This window comes from Ictidomys tridecemlineatus, chromosome 4 (assembly GCF_052094955.1).
Source record: "Ictidomys tridecemlineatus isolate mIctTri1 chromosome 4, mIctTri1.hap1, whole genome shotgun sequence".
In the NCBI taxonomy this organism is placed as follows: domain Eukaryota; kingdom Metazoa; phylum Chordata; class Mammalia; order Rodentia; family Sciuridae; genus Ictidomys; species Ictidomys tridecemlineatus.
The window spans coordinates 190,413,340-190,438,185 of record NC_135480.1 but is presented as its reverse complement, the minus strand read 5'-3'; the positions used below and the strand labels follow the sequence as shown (position 1 = coordinate 190,438,185).

Genomic DNA, 24,846 nt, shown 5'->3' with positions numbered 1-24,846 from the left:
ACATTGGATCTAAACCCCCTGGGTCTAGTCCATGCCACCGTCCCCCACATTCTAGCAGCACCCTCACCATGACACCACAGGGTGTGTTCACTTCCCTGAATCTAACAGCTGGAAGGGAACCTAAAATATATACAGCCCAACCCCTCCTGAAGGGGGCAAATGAGGCTGCAAGGGGGACCAAAGAAGTAAGGAGCTTGCCAGAAACCTCAGAGCCCTGGGATGTAGAACCCCATGTCCTTGGACTCCCAGTCCAGTGCTCCTTCTGCCTTCTGGGGTGGCAGGGCCAAAGTGGCCCTGCCTGATGAGCTGCACTGTGTGGTGGGCAGAGCGGCCCCCAAGCTCAGGTTCCAGAGGCAGACAAATGCCAGCTTGGCTCCCAGCTGGGCCACGTACTGAGCACACAGGCTAGAGCATCACCTTGTCTTCTCTCTGAGACGGACTTTGCCATTTTTCCATGGGTTAGAGCTGACAATATGCCCTTCACACAATAATCGTACCCGTTAAATGAGATAATGTATCTACAGTGCTTAGTAGAGTGCCTGGCAAATAAGCCACTGCTCCACAAATGTTTCTGCTAGAGAATAAATAAAGGCCAAGGGACAGGCGTGGGCTGGGTGCCGGTCTGGTCATGAGGGCAAGAGTGACCTGTCGGCCCGAGGAGCCTGAGCCTCCTTTCTGTTTTCTTTTGAGCTTGGTTTTGAGGGAGCCCTGGAGTTGGCCTGGACAGAGCCCCTGGTAGTCTGGGGCAGGAGGCCTGGGAAGCCAAATGAAAGGGACGAAGGGCTGAGGCTGGGGCGAAGCCAAGACAAACTGTGAGGACAAATGGGGTGGTGGAGGCCAAGGCGCATTCTGCAAAAGCTGTTTGCACAGCTGGAGCCAGGCGCTGTCGGGCAGAGAACACCCCTCTTCTGGTCCTTGGGAACTTCACCTTGGGCCCCATCAGCCACAACCAGGGAACCCCCCGCGCCCCCGGGTCTGTTGGGCCCTGCATCCTAGTTACTGTGTCTGTGTCACCCCTCCCCTGGAGGGCGTGGCTCCCCAGGGCAGGATCCAGGCCTGAGGGCCTCCTAGGTCACCGTGGTGGTGAGGCAGGCAGGGCCCCTGCCCTCGCTGCACTCCACGCTGCTGGAGAGACCAGACACAGGGTGGCTCTGTGCAGCCAGGCTGTGGGGACACAAGGAGGGAGCAATAAACTCAGCCCAGGCAGATGGGGGTGTGTAACTCCCAGAGGGGAAAAAATAACAACATGAGCCGCCTTCCTGCCTGAATCTTGGTGATGGGGAAGGGAAGGCAGACATGTTTCTTGCAAAAGCAGAGGGAGGGAGAGTTATTTTTCAAAGGGTGTTTGACAAAGAGTGAAGGATTTTCCAAACACAAAGAACAGTAGGTGCAAAGGCACAGAGGCATGGTCAAGCGGGGTGTATACAGCGGGGTCCAAAGAACTACAAAGGACAGGGGGTGGAGGCGGCCCTGACAGCAAGAGCCAGGGTGGCTGGGGAGAAAAGCAGTGCATCTGGGCTGAGCAGAAGGGTCCAGGCAGTGGGGACCATGACAGAAGCTTATGACGGTTTACATGTTGAGTAAAGAACAAATGGATAAATGAGCATGTAAAATATAAGACCCTCCCGTGCCGGGGGGGCAGCCATACTAGATGGATCTTGAAACGTTGCAGGCCTCTCTGGCCCCAGGACCTTTGCAATCGCTGCCCCCTGCTCCCTTCTGCTTGGGGCGGGCCTGCTCCTCCTCCAGGGTGGAGTGTGATTATTACCACCTGTGCCATTCTCCCTGGCATCCCATCAGCACCACCAAGACAGGAGTAAGTGCTTCTCAGTGTCCCCAACCTCTACCCAAGCCAATGCTCAGCCACTATTTTTGGAATTTATGGCATTCTTTTTATTTAACTGACACTTATGTAGGGTTTACTAGATGCTGGGCTCTGTTCTAAGCAATATACTAGTCTTAACTCACTTCATTCTTATACCAAGCCACGTGACGAATTCTATTACTACTACCATTCAACAGAGAAGAAAACTGAGCTTGCTCAACGTCACCAGCCAGGAAAGAACCAGAGCTGGGGTTCAGATTCTGGAGGTCTAGGATGGTTTGGATGTGAGGTGTTCCCCAAAAGCCCACGTGTGAGACGATGCAAAAGGTTCAGAGAAGACGGGCGCAGTGGCTCATGCCCGTAATCCCAGCGGCTCGGGAGACTGAGACAGGAGGATCGTGAGTTCAAAGCCACCATCAGCAGTGGCAAGGTACTAAGCAATTCAGTGAGACTCTGTCTCCAAATAAAATACAAAATAGGGCTGGGGATGTGGCTCAGTGATTGGGTGCCCCAGTACAAAAAAAAAAAAAAGTTCAGAGAAGAAATGACTGGATTATAAGAACTTTAACCCAATCAGTGAATTAATCACCTGATGGGATTCATTGAATGGTAATGAAGGGAGGTGGGGTGTGGCTGGAGGAGGGGGCATTGGGGGCGTGGCCTTGGGGTCTATATTTTGTATCAGGCCGTGGAGTCTCTCTGCTTCCTCATCACCCCTGAGCTGCTTCCCTCTGCCACACTCTTCCTCCATGTCTGCCTCACCTCACCTGAGGAATGGAGCCTGCTGTCTGTGCACTGAGACCTCTGAAACCATGAGAAGCTCAGTAAACCATTCCTCCTTTACAGTTGTTCTGATCAGTTCCTATTGTCACAGAAGCAAAAAAGCTGATCAGAACAAGGTCTGACTCCCAGACTGTGATCTGAACATGGCCCTGCACAGCCACCGGTGGCTGGAGAAATGAATGAATGAATGAGAAAAAGAGAGAGACGCTGAAAGGGTGGGAGAAAGGACCAGCTCCGTGGGAGGAAGGGCAGCACCAGGGTTCCCAGGGACAGCTCTTTTGGCTCCACAGGCAAAGGCCTGCTGTGTGGACCCCTGACCCAGCAGGCAGGCTCCTGGCTGGCTCTGCAGAAAGAGCCCCGAGTGAATGACCACTTTTGTGGATGGGCACACAGCAGGACACAAAGATGAGACAAGAAGCTGTGGCCCATGGCAACACCACCCCCCAACCCTGGCCCCAGGCAGGAGGGGAGTGGCCCCCCTTTGCTACGTGAGCCCGCGCACAGCCATACTCACTGTGGAGCAGCAGGACCCGGTCCTTGGTGTCAATCGACAGCTTCAGCTGACCTAAGGAAACCAGAGAAACAGCTCACCTCAGCTCCTCCAGTGAGCGCCATGGTGACGGGTGCTCCTCTGTTCACACCAGGCCATTCAGAGAGGTCCGCCATCTCTGGCTGGGAGGGCCCCCAGAAGCCACCTGCTCCCCCACCCCGCTGGTGCCACTGGGGTGATGGGGAGCCACTGTCACTGTGGATAAAGTGTAGGACCGACAGCAGGCACTCTCTCATCCCGTTGGAGGGCCCACAAGGGTGATTTCTGGCAATACCAGCTGGAATTTAAATGTGCACATCCTTCTTCCCAGCCATCTTCAGTCCAAGTTACCAACAGAGACAAGTCCCACACATGGGGGCACAAAAGCTGGCACCACAGCACTGCTTAAAGAACGGAGGGAAAAACCAGAAACACCGGACTTCCCACCTGCAGCTCTACTATGCAGTACCATGGACCGGCCCCATATGGCCTGGCAGGGGGGACTGTTGAGAAGTATTTTAACTTCTCAATAAACAAAGGCAGAACATATGTACCCCCTGTCCCTTTCTGTGAGGGTCTATGCACTGAAAGGGGGCCAGATGAACACAGTGATCACCTCAAGGGAAGAGGCTGGGAACCAGAGGGTCAAGAAGAATTCCAATCTAGGGCTGTTATTGTTGTTTTACAATATGAATATATCCATAATCTATAATTTAAAATAAAAAGAGAGCTGGATGCGGTGGTACATGCCTGTGATCCCAGAGGCTCGGGAGGATCTCAAGTTCAAAACCAGCCTCAGCAAAAGCGAGGCACTAAGCAACTCAGTGAGACCCTGTCTCTAATACAAAATAGGGCTGGGGATGGGGCTCAGTGGTCGAGTGCCCCTGAGTTCAATCCCCAGTACCCCATCCCCCCAAAAAATCAATAAAATAGGGGCTGGGGTTGTGGCTCAGCGGTAGAGTGCTCGCATAGCACACGCGAGGCCCTGGGTTCGATCCTCAGCACCACATAAAAATAAATAAATAAAATAAAGGTATTGTGTCAGCTACAACTAAAAAATAAATATTAAAAAAAATCAATAAAATAGACTTCTGGCAAAACTCAGCAAAGAAAGCTACAATTAAGTTTGGGAAAGAGGAAGATAACTAAGATATAAAGATTCAGTGATTGAGTGCCCCTGAGTTCAATCCCCAGTACCCCCCGCAAAAAAAAAAAAAAAAAAAAAATTTTAAAATTAAAAAGTAAAAAGAGAAGACAAAGAAAGAAAGAAAGAGGAGAGGAAGAAAGAAAAGAGGGAAGGAAGTCGGGAAGGGAAACTGTGAAGACAAGAAGCACCAGATAGACAGCCAGGGAGGAGTGGGGACCAGTGAGGGATTTTTTTCCTCCTTGATTTTCCTGTTTTTATTTAAAGAGAAGAACGTCAAAATAAAACTCCTCTTTCTCACGACGTATTAAAGTTCCCTCTTCAGGCTGGGGTGGAGCTCAGCACGCGTGAGGCCCTCGGCTCCATCCCCAGCACTGAAAATAAAAATCCCCCTCCGTCCAGCCCACTCTTCCTGCAACCTCAGAAGAGGCAGAATTCTGTGCACCCAGGGGACACGTGCTGGGGAGGTGAGGAGTCAGGTCTGCTCTGTCATTCTCAGCTGTCACCTCCAGCAACCAGGAGCTCTCTTCCCTTTCTCTTAAGCAGCTGGGTATTCGATGCTCCATCTATTGAGCCAACAGGGGCCTCTCAGTATCTTTCGCTCCCAGGATCTGGTTCTGCCAGCTCTGCATTGTCCCCTGTAGACCTGATGTCCAAAGTCCATCCACCATTCCTCATGACACTATGAGACCTTCCCTTGTCCCCCCAGTTGTCATCTCTGGACATGTCCCAGGAAACTGGGCTGGGGGCTGGGCTGGTGCTTCAATGCTGGCTGGAAGGGCAGGCAGGGTGGGGAGAACAAGGGGCTCTGCATGTCTCATAACTGCAGGAGTCCCCTAACCACGGTGACTGGCAATTCCTCGGAACTCTCACTGCAGGTGTTTGCTCCAGCCGGAAGCAGTTCAGACTCCAGCTAACTCGGGTCCTGCCCTTTGCCCATCTGAATCCTTGCTGCTCTCCTGCCCAGGACACAGGTCTTACAAGCCCAGGAGGCCTGTCCAGATCCAAGCCTGATGACTCTCCTGTCATTTAGGACCATGGTGTCCATGGCTGGGAGTGGAGCTAATGATAGTGGTCCCTGCACCCCTGAGCTGGGATCAGATAATGCTGGGAGTGAGCCCTTGGATGACAGGTTCCATGGGAATCCACTGTATTATTATCTCAAGGTCTGAGAATTACCACTTTGGGGGTTCACAGAGCTGAGAACCCTCCTATAAAAACTGTGCCCAATCCAGTATGGAGCAAGAAAGAAAAGCCTGGAAACAGACAAGGCCAGCAGCACACGGCAGATCTCGCCAACTCACAGCAGCTATGATTAACATGAGACATGTTTTCCAGAAACTTCTACCAAGGCAAAGCCAACTCTGGCCCAAATGCGTTTGAATTTCCAAAGCCCTGGAAAGAGGTGTGCTATCCGACCCCTATCACCCAAGAGTGGCCCTTCCCAGAAATCAAGATTGAGAAGTCTCCTAGCACAAATGTCTTGGTCACTAATTCTAGTTGGCAAACATGAGCCCCTGCATGAAGGAGGGCAGATCCAAACGTCCAGGAGCCTGTCCTCAGGGAGCTGCCAGCCCCGTGGCTCAGACAGAGATGCAGACAAGGCCAAGGCTAGCACTAGAGTAGAGGATGGCCTGAGGCCAAGATTGACTCAGAAACCATGAGTCTGCAAGCTCCCTGCAGCTCCCCGGGCAGGCTCGGCCAAGCAGGGCTCCTCAGGGAGGGCCAGGGCGCCCCCTGTTAGAGCAGTGACCAAATCCAGTGACCAAATTCAACAGGCCAGGCTCCAGGCTCCCTGGTTCCTTCCCTCTGCGCTCACAAATGAGGGTAAAATGAGACCCTCCCTTGCACTGTGCCTGCCCCCTCTGTCCTCCCCATCAAATGTGCAAGTCAAGGCTCCTGAAATCATCTTGTCCAACTCTTCATTTGGTACCCAGAGCAGTCATGCCCAGAGTCCAGAGCCAGGACTGGAGGCCAGAGGTCGGCCCTGACCCCAGCACTGCTTCCTGTGTGACAGTCTTCTAGAACAGTTATCATTCTCAAATGAACACCAGCCCCATGGCATCTGCCAGAGTAGGTTCAGGAGGAGAGAGAGCCGCAGACCCTCAACAGGGTGCCTCAGTTTTTCTCAAGAAGTCAAGAGGAAGCCAGGAAGGGGGAAGGCTCTGAGAAGCGTCTCCAATTTAGAAAAATAAGCCGTCAGCAGGAGGAGGACTCTTCAGCTGGATAGGCACAAACTGATCAAGTGCTTCCCAAGTCCCCCATCCCTGCCTTTCCAATAGTCCTGCTTCCTCCTACACTTGGGAGGGCTGTGGAGGGTGGGGGTGACCTATGAGAGTTCCCAGGAATGTTCAGGCTGAGGGCCTGAAGTCATCCTCATGAGGCGTGTACCGGGGCCCTGGAGGGGGCATGTTCCCATTTCCCATGGGCTGCAGTTGGGCATCACCTCTGGCTACAGAGGCTGGTGGGGACAGATACCCAGGGTGGCTGCCACAGTGCTACCAGGAAGCAGTGACCTGGAGACAAAGTGAGAAGAAACAGGCCTTCCTAGGCCAGAGAAAATGCTGAATAAGAGTGAGTTTCAGAAAGCTTGGAGAGGGCAGTGAGCCCAAATTCTGTTGGGCACAGGATTGGGGGTACAGACTCACTGAGCACCAGGCCAAGGGTATGATGGGAGTCAGCTACAGAAATTAACTGGGCAGATCCCCAGCAGAGGACAACCACAGGGAGATGAAATCCGACTCTCAAGACAGTCAGGAAGAGATGTACTCAGAAAACAAAGACATGGGCTGCAGCCCTTGCTACACTCAGAGCTCAAAGGCATGTATCCCCAAGGAAGCCGCTGCCAACCTAGGATGTGCACAGAATTCATCCACCAGAGACCTGCCTGGTAGCATGAAGCAGCAGCCATCCCCAAACCCAATTCACCCCAAAAGCAGGGTGGTCATACTTGAAAAGTCACAGGAAGGATGATACCAGGACAAATGTACCAAGGAGGTCTGGTCTTCGCAGCCCAGCCAGCCGCTGATATCCATAAATTCACCCTCCATTTATGAGTCTGCCCTCAAGCCTGCAAGCAAGATGAGGGAGTGTTTTTCCTTCCAGAAAGGTTGCTCTGGCCAGCAGAAGTCTTCTAGTCTACTCAGCATTACCTAATAAATTAACATTCAGATCTGTGGAATTGGATTCCTGTGGATCATTTGCAAAGGATTCTAGGTCCTTCCTGGGCAAGCCAGTAAATTAAACTTTGTGAATCTACCCCAGTCAGCATCTGAGGTTGGCTGGGCCATCACATCGCCAAAGCCAGCAGTCTGTGGGGCCCTGACTCAAGCATCTCACTGGCCTCCTGTGATCCCACACCAGTGGTCAGGGCCACCACGGTAAACCCCTGGGCTGGGCACACGCATGCGGAGAAGGAAGGTGGCCTTCTTTGGATGTTTACTGGGTACTCAACGTTCTACTACATGCTTTTTGTTTATTTTATTCCTCCAACAACTCCATGAAATCGTTCCTATTTTTAATCCTCATTTACAGGAAGGGAAACTGAAGGCTAAGAGTTAAACAAGCCCACCCAGGTCCCACAGCCAGTTAAGTGGCAGAACTGGGATTGGACGCTAGGCAGTCCAGTCTAGGGAACCCATTTTTAGCCACTCTATCCCTGTGGGGGGCTCAAAATTGGTCTGCAACATCACTGATGCTCCTCCCTCCTGTTGTGAGATGGACTTAGTGGCTTGTTTCTAACAAAGAGAATGTGGTTGAGGTGATAATGGGTGATCCCCAAGAATAGGATGTAATAGGCATTATGGGCTCCTTTTAAAAAAAAACAGCTATATTGATTTAAATTCACCAATTGAAAGCATGTAATTCATTGTTATTTAATATATTCATAGGATTATGCAACCAATCATCACTCTAATTTTAGAACATTTTTATCTTCCCCTAAAGAAACCCCATGCTGTACATTCATGTTCAAAACATGAGAAAAACTAGGGCGAGTAGGAACATACCTCAACACTGTAAAAGCTATAAATGCTAAATCCAAAGCCATCGTCATTTTAAATGGAGAAAAATTGAAAGCATTCCCTGTAAAAACTGGAACAAGACAGGGATGTCCTCTTTCACCACTTCTATTCAACAGAGTCCTGGAAACTCTAGCCAGAGGAATTAGAAGAAAGAAATTAAAGGGGTACAAATAGGAAAAGAAGAACTCAATCTATCCCTATTTGAGACAAGGATTCTATATTTAGAAGACCCAAAAATCTCTGCTAGAAAAATTCTAAAACTCATAAATGAATTCAGCAAAGTTGCAGAACATAAAATTAACACCAATAAATCAATTGCATTCCTATACATCAGTGATAAATCAAGTGAAAGAGATATTAGGAAAGCTATGCCATTCACAATCACCTTAAAAATAAAATATTAGGGAATCAATCTAACAAAAGAGGTGAAAGGCCTCTACAATGAAAAATGCAGAACTCGAAAGAAATTGAAGAAGACCTCAGACAATGGAAAGATCTCCCATGTTCTTGAATAGGCAGAATTAATATTGTCAAAATAGCCTTACTACCAAAAGCACTACATAGATTTAATGCAATTCCTATTAAGGTTCTGACAACATTCTTCATAGAAATAGAAAAATCTATCATAAAATTCATTTGGAAAAATAAGAAGCCCAGAATAGCCAAAGCTATCCTCAGGGAGACAAGTGAAGCAGGAGGCATCACAACACCAGACCTTAAATTATACTACAGAGCTATAGGAACAAAAAGGGCATGGTATTAGCACCAAAGCAGACATGAAGACCAATGGTACAGAACAGAAGACACAGAGACAAATCCACACAGATACTAAACAAAGGTGCCAAAAACATACATTGGAGAAAAGAGAGCCTCTTCAACAAATGGTGCTGGGAAAAATATAAATCCATATGTAACAAAATGAAATTAGACCCTTATCTCTCATTCTGCACAACTCAAAGTGGATCAAGGACATGGGCCTTAGACCAGAGACCCTGCACCTATTAGAAAAAAAAGTAGGCCCAACTCTCCATCATGTCAACTTAGAAACTTTATTCCTCTACAGGACTCCTAAAGTGCAAAAAGTAAAAACAAGGATCAATAAATGGGACGGTATCAAACTAAAAAGCTTCTTCCCAGCAAAAAACAATCAAGGATGTAAAGAGAGCCTACAGAATAGGAGAAAATCTTTGCACCTGCTCCTCAGATTAATTTCCAGAACATATAAAAAACTCAAAAAACTTAACATCAAAAAAACAAATAACCCAATCAATAAAATGGGCTAAGAAACTCAACAGACACTTCACAGAAAAAGAAATACAATCAGTCAACAAACATAGGGAAAAAAAATGTTCAACATCACTAGCAATTAGAGAAATGTAAATTAAAACTACTCCTAAGATTCTATCTCACTCCAGTCAGAATGGCAATTATCAAGAATATAAGTAATAATAAATGTTGGTGAAGATGTGGGGAAAAGGTACACTCATACATTCTTGTTGGGACTGCAAATTGGTACAACCACTATGGAAAGCAGTATGGAGATTCCTCAGAAAACTTGGAATGGAAACACCATTTAACCCAGTTACCCCACTCCTCAGCATATACACAAAGGACTTACCATAGTGACACAGGCAAACCAATGTTTTTACCAGCTCAATTCACAGTAGCTGAACTATGGAAACAACTCTGATGCCCTTCAATAGATGGATAAAGAAAATGTGGTACATATAGACAATGGAATATTACTCAACCAGAAAGAAAAATGAAATTATAGCATTTGCCAGTAAATGGATGAAACTGGAGGCTATCATGCTAAGTGAAATAAGCCAATCCCAAAAAACCGATGACCAAATGTTCTCTCTGATATGAGGGTGCTGACTCACAACAGGTGGGGCAGTGGGGTGGGGGAGGTTTCACCAGATTGGACAGGTTGGAATGGGGGAAGGGAGGAAGGAAGGGAATGGGAAAACAGTAGAATGAATCAGACATAACTTTCCTAGGTTCATACGTGAATATACACCATTGTAACTCCACAACATGTACAACCACAAGAATGGAAGTTACACTCCATGTATGTATGATATGTCAAAATACATCCTACTGTCATTTTTAGCTAAAAAGAACAAATAAAAACATTTAAAAAGAAAAAAATAAATCCCATGCTCATTAGCAGCCACTCCCAATTCCCGTCTCCCCCACAGTCCCTATCAACTGCTGATCTACTTTCTGTCTCTATGGATTTGCCTATTCTGGACATTTCACATAAAGGGGATCCTAAAACATGTGGTCTTTTGTTACTGGCTTCTTTTCACAGAGCATAATATTCTCAGGGTTCGCCTACATTGTAGCAGACACCAACACTTCATTCCTTTTTGTGGCCAAACAAGATTCCATTGTGTGGATGTGCCGCATTTTGTTCACCTGCTGATGGATGTTTAGACTCTTTCCACTTTGAGGATATGATGACTAATGCTGTTGTGAGCCTCTGTGCACAACAAATATATGGGCACACTTTGGGAACACAAATATAACATATACTCATTTGTGGGCACATGTTTTCACTCCTCTTAGATACATAAATAGGAGTAGAATTGTTGGGACACATGTGACTCTATATTTAACTTTTTGAAGAACTGCCAGACTCTTTTCCAGTGGGAGCACTATTTTTACATTCCTGTCAGCAGTGTTACAAGGTTTCCAACTTCTCTTCATCCTCTCCAACACTTGTTATTGTCCCTTTTCATTACGGCCATTCTAGCAATGTGATATTTCATGGTGGTTTTCATTGGCATATCACCGATAACTAGTGACATTGAGCAAAAGCTTTTTCATGTGCTATTCACCCTGGAATATTTCTTCTATGGGAAAAATGCCCATCCAAACCCTTTGTTCATTATTAAATTGGGCTATTTGTCTTTTTGTGGGGATTCTTTCTGGCTTTCACCTCTGTATCACCAGCTCAGAAAGAAGCCAGCCGCCATGTCATGAGGAAACTCAAGCAGCCCTATGAAGGGGCCCATGCCCATGGGATGAGAAACAGAAGTCTTCTAACAACAGGTAGCAAGAAACTGAGTCCTCCTGCTAAGAAACTTATGAATAAGACTTAGAAAGACACCCCCCCTACCCCAGTAAAGCCTAGTTAGACTATCGCAGCCCCAGTTAACTTGACTGCAACCCCCATGAGAAACCCTGAGCCAAAACCACCCCTCTAGATATGAAGAAAAAGAAACACTTTTACACTGTTGGTGGGACTGTAAATTAGTACAATCACTATGGAGTTTCTTCAAAAGAATAAGCATGGGGGCTAGGCTTGTGACTCAGTGGTAGAGCGCCTGCCTAGCATGCATGAGGCACTGGTTTCGATACTCAACACCACATAAAAATAAAAAACAAGTAAAATAAAGGTACTGTGTCCATCTACAACTAAAAACAAAAATATTAAAAGAAAAAAGACTAGGCAGGGAACCATCACCATATGCCCCAACTATATCACTCCTTGGTATTTATCCTAAAGAAGTCAAGCCGGGGGGAACCAGGGTTGTTGCTCAGTGATAGAGCACTTGCCTAGCATGTGGGAGGCACTGGGTTCAATCCCCAGCATCACATAAAAATAAACAAAAAAAAGAGGTATTTTTTTTAAAAAAGACTCATCTCACATTAAATTTAAAAAAAAAGAAGTCAAGTCCGCATACCATAGTGATACATGCATACCCATGTTTACAGCAGCACAGTTCACAAAAGTCAACCTATAGAACCACCTAGGTATCCATCCGTGGATGAAGGGATAAAGAAAACATAGTATATATACATAATGGAATTTAATTCAGCCCTTAAAAATGTGAGATGATGCTATTTGCAGAAAAAAAATGGATGGAATTATATAACATTATGTTAAACAAAATAAACCAAATTCAGAAGGTCAAGGGATATGTTTCCTCTCATATGTGGAATCTAGAGAGGAAAAAGGCAAAGAAATGGGGAGGATGTCTCATGCAAATCAAAAGAAGATCATAGAGGAAAGTGGGTATGAGGCGGGCATGAGCCGGGGAGGGGAGAAGTGCTGGGGAGTGATATTGGCCAAATTATATTGCTACATGATGTGCATGTATGGGTGTGTAACAACAAATCCCACCATTATATATAGCTACAATGTACCAACAAAAAAATGCAAAAATAGGAAAAATAAATAAATAAAATATTTTAACTCATAAAAGAAAAAAAGGAGGAGGCAGCTTTGGAGCTGGTTAGCAGGGGGAGGATCTTGAAGATCTGTAAACTGGAAAAGCTTTAGAAGATTGTGAGCAGAGCTTGGTGGGCAATTCTGGCATGAGCTGAGAAGACCAGAATGCTAATAGGCTTGTGGTTCACAGTCATCTATCATTCTGTATTCATATGTGAGCCATATACATGAGAAATAATACTCCTTTTGGTTCATATAAATATATGACCCTTATCAACATGATAAAGAAAAAATAAAGAAATAAAACACCCCAGTAAGCTACTCCGAATCTCCTGACTCACAGAAACAGTAAGATAATAAATGGTCACTTAAGCCAATAAATATTGGGATAAATTAAGTCACATAAATTATAAGGCAATTTTTCAATTTTAAAAATTGTGAAAACAAAACACAGTTTTCAGATACACCAGTACACTCTGACTAAGGAACAAAGACCTCCCAGTTTTGGGGTCTTTGATTTTCTCAGTAAAGAATGATGACAGATTGAAGCCATGCCCGTTGCAACTGAACTGCAAAATGTGGAATTGTCCCATATAAACCGAGAACAGCCCCATGCATTCACGAAATGCGTCACCCGCGGAGCAAATGGCTTCGTTTCATATGAACTTATATACAATGCTATTATGTGTAGAAAATTCATGTTATTCTACCTTCCGTGATTTTCCTTTGGATTGTATTATTATAATATTTTTAAATTACATACATAAAGTCATATAATTTTAAGTCTAAAATTGTCAATTGTATATTTACAGACTACTCATCATCCCTCTCTATTTCATATTGCAACTTTTCCTCCATAATTAAATATGTATTATTTTATAATGATGAGCATCTGTTATGTGCTTGCGGATGGCTTGAAGCCACACAAGGGAATCCATAATTTATTTTCATTATCTTTCACATTAATGTTTTTTTTTAAATTACCAAATAAGGTTTTCCAGAGGAACAAGTTTAATACAAGGAAAAAAAAAAAAAACAAGAGAAGAAGCAGGGAACTATGAACAAGTGTGGGTTTTGTGCAGATGCTGGTGCAATTCGGCTGTCACTGGGCTGTGAAAACCAATGCGTGTGAAGTGCCTAGCACAGAGGGCACAGCCACTAGAAATGTGTGGTGGAGACTTCCATGTCTGGGGTGGCAGAGCCACTGAGGAAAACTGGAAAAATATACAAAATGTTAAAAGCATCTTCTCAGAGCCATAACCAGATAGACAGGAAGAGCTGAACACCCCTGGGGGATGGAGGGCTGCAGAAGTTCACCTAGTGTCTCCCTGAGCTAATTCCTCCTGAGATATCTCCAGACTCCGGGGGGACAGCTGAAGGGCCAAGCAGAGTTCTCAGCCACCTCTCAGGTCTTGAGGAAAAAGGGCTCAGAGAACAGGGCATCCCGAGAAGTCAAGTTCTTCTGAGCCCCTACCGTCTGGGACCCTAGAGGGTTGCTCCTTAGGAATAGGGGAAATTATAACCACACACAGCTCCTCAAGGGACCATAGCTCAACCTCAAATAATCTCAGTCCCTAACATTTAATTAAGATTATCCTACTACTCAGGAGGCTAAGGTGGGAGGATCACCTGAGCCCAGGAGTTCAAGACCAGCCCCAGCAACATTGTCAGAGGAGAGGGAGAGGGAAGAGAAGGGGGAGAAGAGGAGGAGGAGGAGGAAGAAGAGGAGGGGGAGGAGGAGGAGGAAATGATCATTGCAGAATGCTAGCTAGTGACCCCACAAAGTGACAAGCAAATAAAGGTCTTTTTGAAGGAAGACATCATCTCAGGTCTTCAAGAAGAAAGATGCTCTTTGGTTTAGACATAGAGGAGGGGAGTGAGCGAAGGATTAGAAAAGGCATGCCAGGCAAATGTTATGACGGGTAGCTACGTTAATATCAGGAAAAGTAGATTTTATCTAGAAATAAGGAGAAATCTTCATAGCAAAAGAAGATTTCATAACAAAAGCTTCTATTCACCAGAAAGATAATCATTCTAAATTTGCATGTTCTTAATATAGCTTCAAAATATATAAAGGAAAAACTCACAACTCCAATGGGAAGTAGACAAGTTTACAATTATAGTGGGAATTTTTAACACACCTCACTTGGTAACTGATAGAACAAACTGGGGGAAAAAAATCAACAAGGATACAAAATATTAGAGCAATGTAATTAGCAAGTTTGACCTAAACTTGACATTTGCAAAGAACGCTTCATACAACTGCTGCAAAATTCTTTCGGAGGGCTCAGAAAACACCTAGAAAAACAGGCTATCTGCTGGGCCATCGAGCAAACCTCAATGAATTTCAAAAAAATTGCTGGATACAGAGGATGTTTTCTGATCAAAATATAAAATAAACAACAAAAACATTGCTAGAAAAAAAATTTGGAAATTAAGAAATATACTTCTAGATTATCCATGGATTGGAGGAGAAATAACAATGGAAACTAGAAAATATTTTGAACTGAATTATAATTTATATATCAGACATGAGCTTCTGGATATTGGTAGTATTCAATTTTGACTCTGGTGAAAGAAAGGTACATGCTTTATGATAAGTCACTGAACTGTCCCAGCGGCGAGGGGGCACTTTTCTATATGTTTGTAATACTTCATAATAGAAAAGATTTAAAAGGAGCATCCACAGAATTAAAGAAAAAAGAAAAAGAACAGAGAGCTATTGAGCCATCAGAAGCTGTGAGGAATCTCTGAAAGCTCCCAAGCAGATGGATTCCAAGAGAGGAAAAGCAGTAAACTCTGAAGACTCCAACCAGCACGGGATGAGCTCCTGAGAATGGACGGTTTCCAGAGCCAACCCTGGGAGGGCTGAACACAGGGATCACGGAGCATGATGAACCTGACACCCCAGGCCCACGCTAGAGCCTGCACTTAGAGCTCCTCCCCACGGCTCCCATCTTGCAGGTTCACCTGGGGGTGGCATTTCTAAAGAGAAGTGGGTTGTCTTCCACGTCCACAGCTACCTACATCCCTCAGGACACGTCCAGCCTGCCCATCGTCTCCTGGCCCACACATCCTGCAGAAAGGGCAACCTGTTCTCCGCCGGATCACTCATCACTTCCAGGATACAGAGACCTTAAGGAGGGTGACAATTTGGTTCAGAGACTGCAGACAGGTTAATAAATTGGCTCATCAGGCAAGCTGATACACTGGAATCCCTTCAATAAGACACTCTATAAATATTTATCCATATTTTTTGTGAATTTGATTTTTATTTTCTATATAAAATATTCTACCCAAAATTCAGATGGAAACTCAAGGGACCCAGGACAGTCCAAATAAACTTGAAAAAGAAGAACAAATTTCAAAACAGAACTACAAAGCAATAGTAAGACAGTGTGATACTGGCACAATGATTGATAAACAGATCAATGGAATAGAATTGAGAGTCCAGATAATCCCATGATTAATTGCTTTTTTAAAATATTTTTTTAGTTGTAGATGGACACAACACTTTTATTTTGTTCATTTATTTTTTTAATGCCCGTGCCTCACACTTCACTTGCAAGGCAAGTGTTCTGCTACTGAGCCACAATCCCATCCTTCAATTGCTTTTTAATAAAGGTACCAAGATCATCCAGAGGGGGCATAAAAATATTATCAATAAATGATACTGGGACAACTGGATGGCCATATACAAAAGAATAAAATCGGACCCTGAGCTCATATCATATACAAACATTAACTAAATGTGGATTAAAACATAAATGTAAGAGTCAAAACTATGATACTCTTAGAAGACAGCAGAGTAAATCTTGTGACCTTTCACCTAGCAAGGGATTCAGATTATGACATCAAAAGTACCAACAACAAAAGAAAAGATAAATTGGACTTCTACAAAATTAAAAACACTTGGTCTTCAAAAAACAATATAAAGAAAGTGAAAAAATCTACAGATTGAAATAAAATATTTGCAGATCATATATCTGATAAGGGGTTTACATCTAGAATATAGGAAAAAACTCTTCTAACTCAGTAATAGAAAAAAATTGCCCAATTTAAAAATGAACAAAGGAGTCTGAAGACTATTTCTATGAAGAATATATGCAAATATCAATAAGCATATTAAAAAGGCTCAACATCACTGGTGTTTAGGAAAATGCAAATGCAAACCATAATAAGATACCGCTTTACAATTCACTGGGATCGCTGGAACTAAAAAGTCAGATAATAAGAAGTATCTTATTATCTGACTTTTTAGTGAGGATGTGAAGAAAGCAAAACCTGCATTCATTGCTGATGGTGTAAAATGGTGCAGACAGTGTGGAAAAGTTTGACAGTTCCTCAGCTAGATAAACACAGAGTTAACATATGATCCAAGAATTCTACTCATAGGTATAAGAGAGAAAAAAGGACATCTGTCCACACAAAAACTTGTACATAAATGTTTGTGGCAGCACTATTCATAATAGCCAAAAAGTGAAGGCAACTTAAATATTCAACAACAGATGGATGGATAAACAGGATGTGGTATGTCCATACAACAGAATATTATTCAGCCATAAAAATGAATGAAATTACACATGCTACAACATAATTAAACCTTGAAAACATCATAAGTGAAAGAAGTCAGTCCCAGATAAACATGTATTATATGATTCCTTTTATATAAAATGTTCAAAATAGGCAAGTCTATAGAGACAGAAAGTAGATTAGTGATCACCTAGACTTGAGATGAGGCAATGAAAATGTTATAAAAATAACTGTGGTAATGTTTGTGCAATTCCCATTGAATTGTACACTTTAAATAAATGAATTGTATGTATGTGAATTATATCTCAACAAAATTTTTATCAAAAAAAATGTTAATGAATATCCTAATCAAAACAAAAGAGATAATCCTGGGGAAAATATTATGTATACTTCTAACGTCTTCTTCAAAGTACACCAATTATTACAATGAAGAAAAAATTTCCCTCTAGAGTAGTCAGGTCCTAGACTCAGCTTGCAAAGCCCTCCCCTGAAGTGAACACCCCCACAGAAGTGAACATTTCCAGAAGGTTCAAGTTCAGGTACAAGTCTTGGCTCATGAGAGATCTTCCTCTCTCTGGGCCCAAGCCTTCACAGAGGAAAAATAACCCCTCTGCACAGGGAGTTGCAAGCCCAGGGAAGAAACAAGGGCTGTACTCTAGAGAAGGGCTGTTATCTTTACTATGGATACTTGGAAGGTCAGGTTTGTCCAGGCCTTTGTGACAGCCGCTGCCCAGCTGGTATTTGGAAGAACTCCATCTGCAAACTTAGCAGCTTGGGAGTGGAGGCCTACTGCCCCTTTCTCCACTTTAAGTTGAAGGGCAGCCCTGGGAGTCTGCCAAGGTCTGTCTTGGAGGAGAGAATTCTCCCACCTCGACTGCAAGCCAGATACCCATTGAAGAAGTCAGATTACAGCCTCCAGGGTGCGCCACAGGAGGCAAGGCTACCTGGACTGACCCTGCACCTGTTGAGTCGCTGAGTCAAAGGAAAGTGGGTGAATGAGATATCCAGAAACTGAACCTTGATTGCACTGGAGCTGCCTGCTAATGGGAAACTCCGTGGTGACAAGCCGGGTCTCTGAAAGATTAACTGGAGCGTGATTATTCCAGCCAAGTGAGGCAGAACCAACTGCAGCTGGCACCAGCGGCCGGGCAGCAGGTGGTGTCCCGCGACTCGCTGCGCCTGAGCCTGTTCCCTGAGCCCTTCTGGGCGATCAGAGGAGGAAGGAGCCAGAGAAGTCGCTCCCAGGTGGGAAGAGAGCTGCCCAACATCGCCTTTCACCACTGAGGGTATGGGGGGGCAGCCTTGCCCCCGAAGCACTTACCAAAGGTGGAGAGGTAGAAGGACAGGTCCCGGCGGGCGCGCTGGTTCCCGAAGGAGACGCGGTGCAGGGAGCCCTCCATGGCGTCCCTGCTGCGGGAGGGGCAGAGTAACCCGAGGTGGCAGTGTTGTGCGGGTAACCGGGGCAGCAGGCTCGCCCGCGCCCTGCACCAGCGCCTTGGAGCGGCGGCGGGCGGGAGCGGAGGCCCGGCTGCGCGGCGCTGGGGAACGGCCGCGCGCGCCCGGCCCTGATTGGCCCGCGCTGGTTTGAATGGGGAGATTTCCACCTGATCTGGCAGACGCCGGCCAAAGGGAGGAGGCGTGGGCGCCCCGAGCAACGAGGACAGTCACCAGCAGTCAGAGGAGCTGGTTGCATCTGGCGGCTGCGCCAGGACCCCAGGCTCCAGCACCGCACTTGGGGCTCGGAAGTGCCAGCTCTGAAAGGGGCCAGTTGCGCCCACTCGGGCGGGCTTAGCCTGCTCGCCCAGCTCCCCCAGGCTGCAATTAGCCAGAGCTTTGAAGCTCCGACCTGTAATCATCAGACCCAAGCAAGGGCAAAGGAGCACCCTCCTAGCCAGGGACAGTAGGGTTTGGGAAAGTGTTCTCTGCATTTGGACAAGCCACCCCCACCAGAGGTTCCAGCCTCTTTCCAAACCCTGCCAGCCCAGATTGCCCTTCTGAATCTCCCTTGGATGAGAGCATCCTAGGACAGGTACATATGGGAGCAGCTTGCACCAGCCAGCCTCATGGTCCTCCATGTGCAGCCTGGTGCCATCAGACAGTAGGACAGGTCCCCAGTATCTGAGGACAGGGAGGGGAGTTGGGAAAGTGGGTAGGCACTTTCAATCTCCAGAGCCTGGTGTAAGCAGGCAGAGCTAGAAGGAAGGTCAGCCCTTGTGTGGATTTGTCGGCAAACATTCATGAGACACCTCCAGGGAGCAGATTCACACCAAGACATCTGCTCTGCAAATCTCTGACTGTTGCCACTGTGGGAGGGAAAGCTGCTGGTCTCATGTAAATCTAAAAATGGGAAGTGTTGGTGTTTGTCCCTGATCCCTGACTTCATTACCAAGTGGGTATTTGTGGTTCCATGATCCATTCAAGACAAGATTGGGGGAGGCAAGAGAGAAGAGTTATATATATTGAGTACCAGGTGCCAGAAGCTGAGCTGTGCAATTAACACATATCATCTCATCTGATCTTCCCCTAAGCCTAGGAAGTATTAGCTCCAATTTACTGGGGAGAAATCTGAACCCCAGGTGGCAACGGTAGGTGACGTGCCCAAGGTTTGCAGAACTAGGAACAGGCAGAGCTGAAATTGGACCCTCTGCCCCAAAGGCTGTCACCCTTCTGCTCTTCCTTGGCTTCCACACCTGCCCCATGGTCAACAGCAAGTGGAGGCAGCAGACCTGATTTCTTGAGGCAGTAAGGAAACTAAATGCCACAGGTTCAGCCGGCCACTGGTAGGAAGCAGAAACTAGAGGAGGCTTAAAATCAACAAACTACTGGTCAAGTGCAAATGAGTCACATACAAGTGGGTGGATCATTTGAATCCTGGTACTGTGTAAAGCCCTGTCCTGTTCTTGCCTCACCTACCCCACACACACCATGAACACTACCCTTAGCAGGAGTGGGCTCACTCCCCATTGGCAGATGGTCTTACCTGCACCCTGGATTTGGGCACGCTTGATCCTCTTCCTGGCAGGAGAAGTCTGAGTCCAGACATCCATTTTGGGCAGGGAAGTATCCTGGCATAGCCACTCCACCCAGTCATGGAAAATGGGCAACCTCAGGTTCAAGCCACAGGATGCAGACAGGACACTGCGCTCCAGGGTGCTACAGCGCTACAGGAGCAAGATCAGAGCAGGAGTTAAACATGGCCCAAGGACGCCCACTGTGAGGGCTTGTTCATTCCTGGTAGGAATTATAAAGCAAGGCATTCAGAAGTCAGGGCACAGGAAGGTTACACAGAAGAGAAGGGCTATGGGCCCAAGGTGACAGTCACCCTCTTTACAGCTCTTCCAGAGACCATTGTAGAGCCTTATACTGCGGAAGAGCACCTTGGACAGGAGGCTTCGAGCAACTTGCAGGTGCAACACTCAAGATGGGACCTGGGAGGAGAATTGCATTGTCTGAATGTAGCCTGGGAGACAAAGGACAGAGGCCCATACTATGCTCTTCACCTGCTATTGGGACCAAGGTCCCACTGCCTCGCAGTTTCCCTCCTGACTCCTTCTGCCCCATTCAGCAGCTAACCTGTTCAGTTGGGAGACCCAAGGCCAGCCTGATCCTGATCCCCTCTGTTGGAACCACCTGTACCACCTTTGCTGCCACAGCAAATGTTCCTTTACTGAGTGGGTCCCTGGAAGTTCCCTTTGCTTAAAAGAACAGGTCATTTTTCCTCCCTTAGGAGATGGAAGACAAGTGAGTGGGAGCATGGGCAGTGGCACTGCAGGGACTTGCCCTACTGACCCATATTGCCATCCACAGTTGACATTCAGAAAGAGTCAGGTTCTAGCCCTGTTTTCCCCAAGAAGGAAGGGGGGCTGAGAAGCAAGTCTGGCTCTCTGTGACATGCCCAGGGGACTCAAGCACCCTCTAGGGTCTCAGTATCTCTTTTTCACGCCACTTGCACTCACACACACTCTACATGTACATAAATTCACTTGGCACACACCCACAGCACAAAAATACACATGGCACACATCCTGCACACACACAGACCACACATACCTTAACACACCCCACATGCATACACACAACACACTACACTCACACTTCACACCTATATACAAACACACCCCGCATGCTATACATGCATCAAATGCACACACACACATGCACACACATAAAATACATTTAAACATGCCACATGCAAACACAGATTGATGATAGACATTTTTTGAAGACTGCAAAAATAATGAATATTTGAGTTTGGAAAGAAGGAACTAAAAGGATTTATTTGGGTGCATTTTTACATTAACTATCAAAGATCTTTGTGACTTTAAGATGCCATCTGGTCCAATAACCAAGAAAATTTTGTAAAATAATAATAAAGGAGACTTGGACTGCCAGATGTTAAATAATGTTTTAATAATGTTATACCAGAAAGAAAGGACAAACAGATCGATAGAATAGAAAGTCCAAGGGGAAAAATCGTTTTATTTAGAGAAGAAAAATAGATTCATTTCAAAAAGTTGAAAGATAAATAAGCTAATTCAGAGGAAATTTTTAAAGTTGAAATTTATTTAAAGAAAAAAGAGACTTCAACAATAAAATCAAAACATGGCCTTTGAAAAGATCAATAAAACATCCAGGCACATTGGCGTGCACCTGTAACCCCAATGGCTCAGGAGGCTGAGACAGGAGGACTGTGAGTTCAAAGCCAGCCTCAGGAAAAGCAAGGCACTAAGCAACTCAAAAAAAAAAATAATACAAAATAGGGCTGGGGATGTGGCTCAGTGGTTGAGTGCCCCTGAGTTCAATCTCCAGTACCCTGCCCCCCCAAATCAATGAAATCGACTTCTGGCAAAACTTAGCAAAGAAAGCTACAAATAAGTTTAGGAAAGAGGAGGAAACTAAGATATAAAGGTAATTTGTTAATTATAAGAAAAAATGTTGCAACTTATAAATTTGAAAATTTGAGGGGAAATAAATAATTTTCTAGAAAGTATTAACTAAAATTAATACAAGAGTTTGACTAGATGTCTAGAGCTATACTTGTAGATCTAATGGATGTTATATCTATACATTATAGATTTATGATGTTTAATAGATCACTAACCAGAAAGAAAATACAAAAGAAAACCAAAACTCTACTGGGAAAAATTCCAAGAAGTCTAGCTGGGCACGGTGGCACATGCCTGTAATCCCAGCAGCTCAGAAGGCTAAAGCAGGAGGATTCTGAGTTCAAAGCCAGCCTCAGCAACTAAGCAAGGCCCTAAGCAACTCAGCAAGAGCTTTCTCTAAATAAAATATTTTATAAAGGGCTGGGGATGTGGCTCAGTGGTAAGAGCCCCTGAGTTCAAACCCTAGAACCAAAAAAAAAAAAAAAAAAATCTAGGAAGTCCAGACAGTTTTAAAGGCCGATTCTGTAAGACTTTCAAGATTTAATTCCTATTTTAGAAAGATCACTCTGGTGAATCTCGCATGGGGGGTGGGGGGGGGGATATGAGAGTTGGAAGCAGAAAGTGGTTAAGAGAAGTCTTTTCCAGTCACATTCGTAAAAGATGGCAGCAACCAAGTAGTAGAGTAGCAGTGGGGATGGAAAGAAGTAGAGTCAACAGAACTTGGTGATTGAGAGGAAGAGTAAATGCGAAAAGCTCTGACTTGAGAAATTAAATGTTTAGAGGTAACCTTTACAGAGATGGAGAACTGGGGAGGGAGGGCTGAACTGAGGGGGAGGCCCAGACTGAGGCTGCGAGGGGAGAACCCCTCTGTGCCAGCTCAGTGAAGATGGCAAGTGGAAATACTAGTCTGGAGCTCAGGGAAATACACAGGCTAGAAATGCAGATTCAGGAATTCCCAGGGAAGCTATGTATGATAAGAGGCCCAAGGAGGGGCTGGGGCTGGGGCTCTGTGGAAGAGCACCTGCCTCGCACATGTGAGGCACTGGGTTAGATCCTTAGCACCACGTAAAAATAAATAAGCAAAATAAAGATATCGCATCCATCTATAACTAGAAAATATTACAGAGAGAGAGAGAGAGAGAGAGAGAGAGAGAGAGCACTCCCAAGGAGGACATTCAGTGTAAGAGGAAGGCTGGGGACAGAACCAGGAAGAGGACAGATGGAGAAAGAAAAGCCGTAGGAGGAGAAGGAGAACCAGGGCCGCATGAAGAAGGAGATAATTGTCCTCAATGTCAAATGTTGTTGAGAGGTCAAGTAGGTTAATAACTGAGAAGTGTCCACTGGATTTAGCAACAAGGCAGTCATTGTTGACCTTCCATCCCAGAATAAAATGCTGGGAGGCAACAGTTCCCACATGAATGAAAATGTACCAAATTCACTCAAAAAGGAAAAGGACCCTGGGCTCAAGGCCAGAGATTATTCTTGGGTCCGGTTTTTTTTTTTTTTCCTTGTCCTAAATTTAACCAGTTGGAAGGCTTTGTTAAGTGCTGTTCTATTCACCCTTGAAAGATGGGCCTCTTCAGAGCATGTCTGTAATTCGTCTTTAAGGTAGGACAGTTGTCTTTGGGTGAGTGGTTCTCTACGGGAGCAGATTCTGGTTGCTGTAAATACCACCGAGAAGCTTTTTAATTTGCCTCAGATGGAAAAATCTTTGGTGACCTCAATGTGCAAACAGGGTCTGAGTGGGAACCAAGGAAAAAAATGGAAGATTTCAAGTGTGAGCACAGAGATATTACCCAAAGGGGAAAGAGACCAAAACCTTCACCACCAAAAGAAAGTGCAACAGTTGAGGTCAAAGATAAAAGCCAAAGACTTAAAAAGATCCTTTGTATGTAGGTTGGAAGCGCTTTAGCCTCTTCCAGAAGCACCCCCTCCGCTGGCCTGATAGTCAGCAACTTGATTTGGCATAGTCTACATTCCAGAAACCCTCAAAAGTGTTTCAAACTTAAAGAACAAGATGACTTCACTTCTAGCCAAGATGGAATAACAGAGACTGGATTTTCCCTTTCCCCTAAAACAACTAAAAGAGTGGACAAAATATAGGAAATCATGGTTTTTCAAGCTATTGGACATCAGGGTACAATGTCCCTGGAGGAACAGAAAAGCAGGTGAGTCCTATGGTTGAGCCAACTTATTGCCAGGAGACACTTTCCAAAAGGGAGAGAGTACTTAGGTCAACTCCAGTCCCTGAGTTGAGCCCAGAAGGTGGAGGCAGAGAGGGTTCAGAGGTCAGAACACCAGAGAGGAGAGAACCTCACAAGAGGGACCCCAGAGACCTGCAGGGGTCCTCCCTCAAATCTTCTGATAAGCTCTTGGCTAAGAGGAAAGTGCCCCGAGACTGGGGAAAGAGCCACCCACCCTAAAGGATCACAGAGAACAATCACTGAAGCCTATATAGGGCCAGAAGTAGTTCTTATTCTCCTCAACCAGAGTGGAAAGACCCCCTAATTCATGAGGCACTAGGCAGAGTACTTAGAAGGGTATTGCCTCAGTTGTGCCCTAGATTAAGTGCTACTCTGTTCCCATCAAAAGAAGCTTAAAAGAAAGACCCAATAGGATCCAACCATTCCTAAGCAACTTAACTGCATTCCAGAACAATCCCAAGAATATTTTTAGGAATATAAAGACATCCAGCCTGCAACAAGGTAAGATTCATAATGTCTGGGACCCAGTAAAACGTTCCCAGGCACACAAAGAAGCAGGACCCCTGATAAGGAGAAAAACCAGCTGATAGGAATAAGCCCAGAAACGACACAGATATAGAATCAGTAGGCAAGGACGTTAAAACATTAGAACTACATTCTATATGTTCAAGAAGTGCTTTAAAAGTATGCTAAGACATGGAAGATACAAAAAAGCCCCAACTAAACATGATAAAGGGAAG

The 24,846-nt window shown here is 45.4% G+C and overlaps 1 protein-coding gene across 2 annotated transcripts in view; it reads right to left on the bottom strand.

The window, feature by feature from the left end:
• Positions 1-18,582, bottom strand: part of Rgs3 (regulator of G protein signaling 3) — a 117,054-nt gene extending 98,472 nt beyond the window's left edge. The window contains exons 1-2 of one of the 2 annotated variants that reach the window (XM_005329678.5): positions 18,338-18,582; positions 3,123-3,173 (exon numbers count right to left, since the gene is read on the bottom strand). In XM_005329678.5, coding sequence (XP_005329735.1) covers positions 3,123-3,173; positions 18,338-18,416 — 130 coding nt within the window. In that variant the 5' untranslated portion in view covers positions 18,417-18,582. The remainder of the gene's footprint in view (positions 1-3,122; positions 3,174-18,337) is intronic. The other variant, XM_078047993.1, reaches the window with a different exon arrangement.
• Between the last annotated feature and the right edge of the window lie 6,264 nt (positions 18,583-24,846).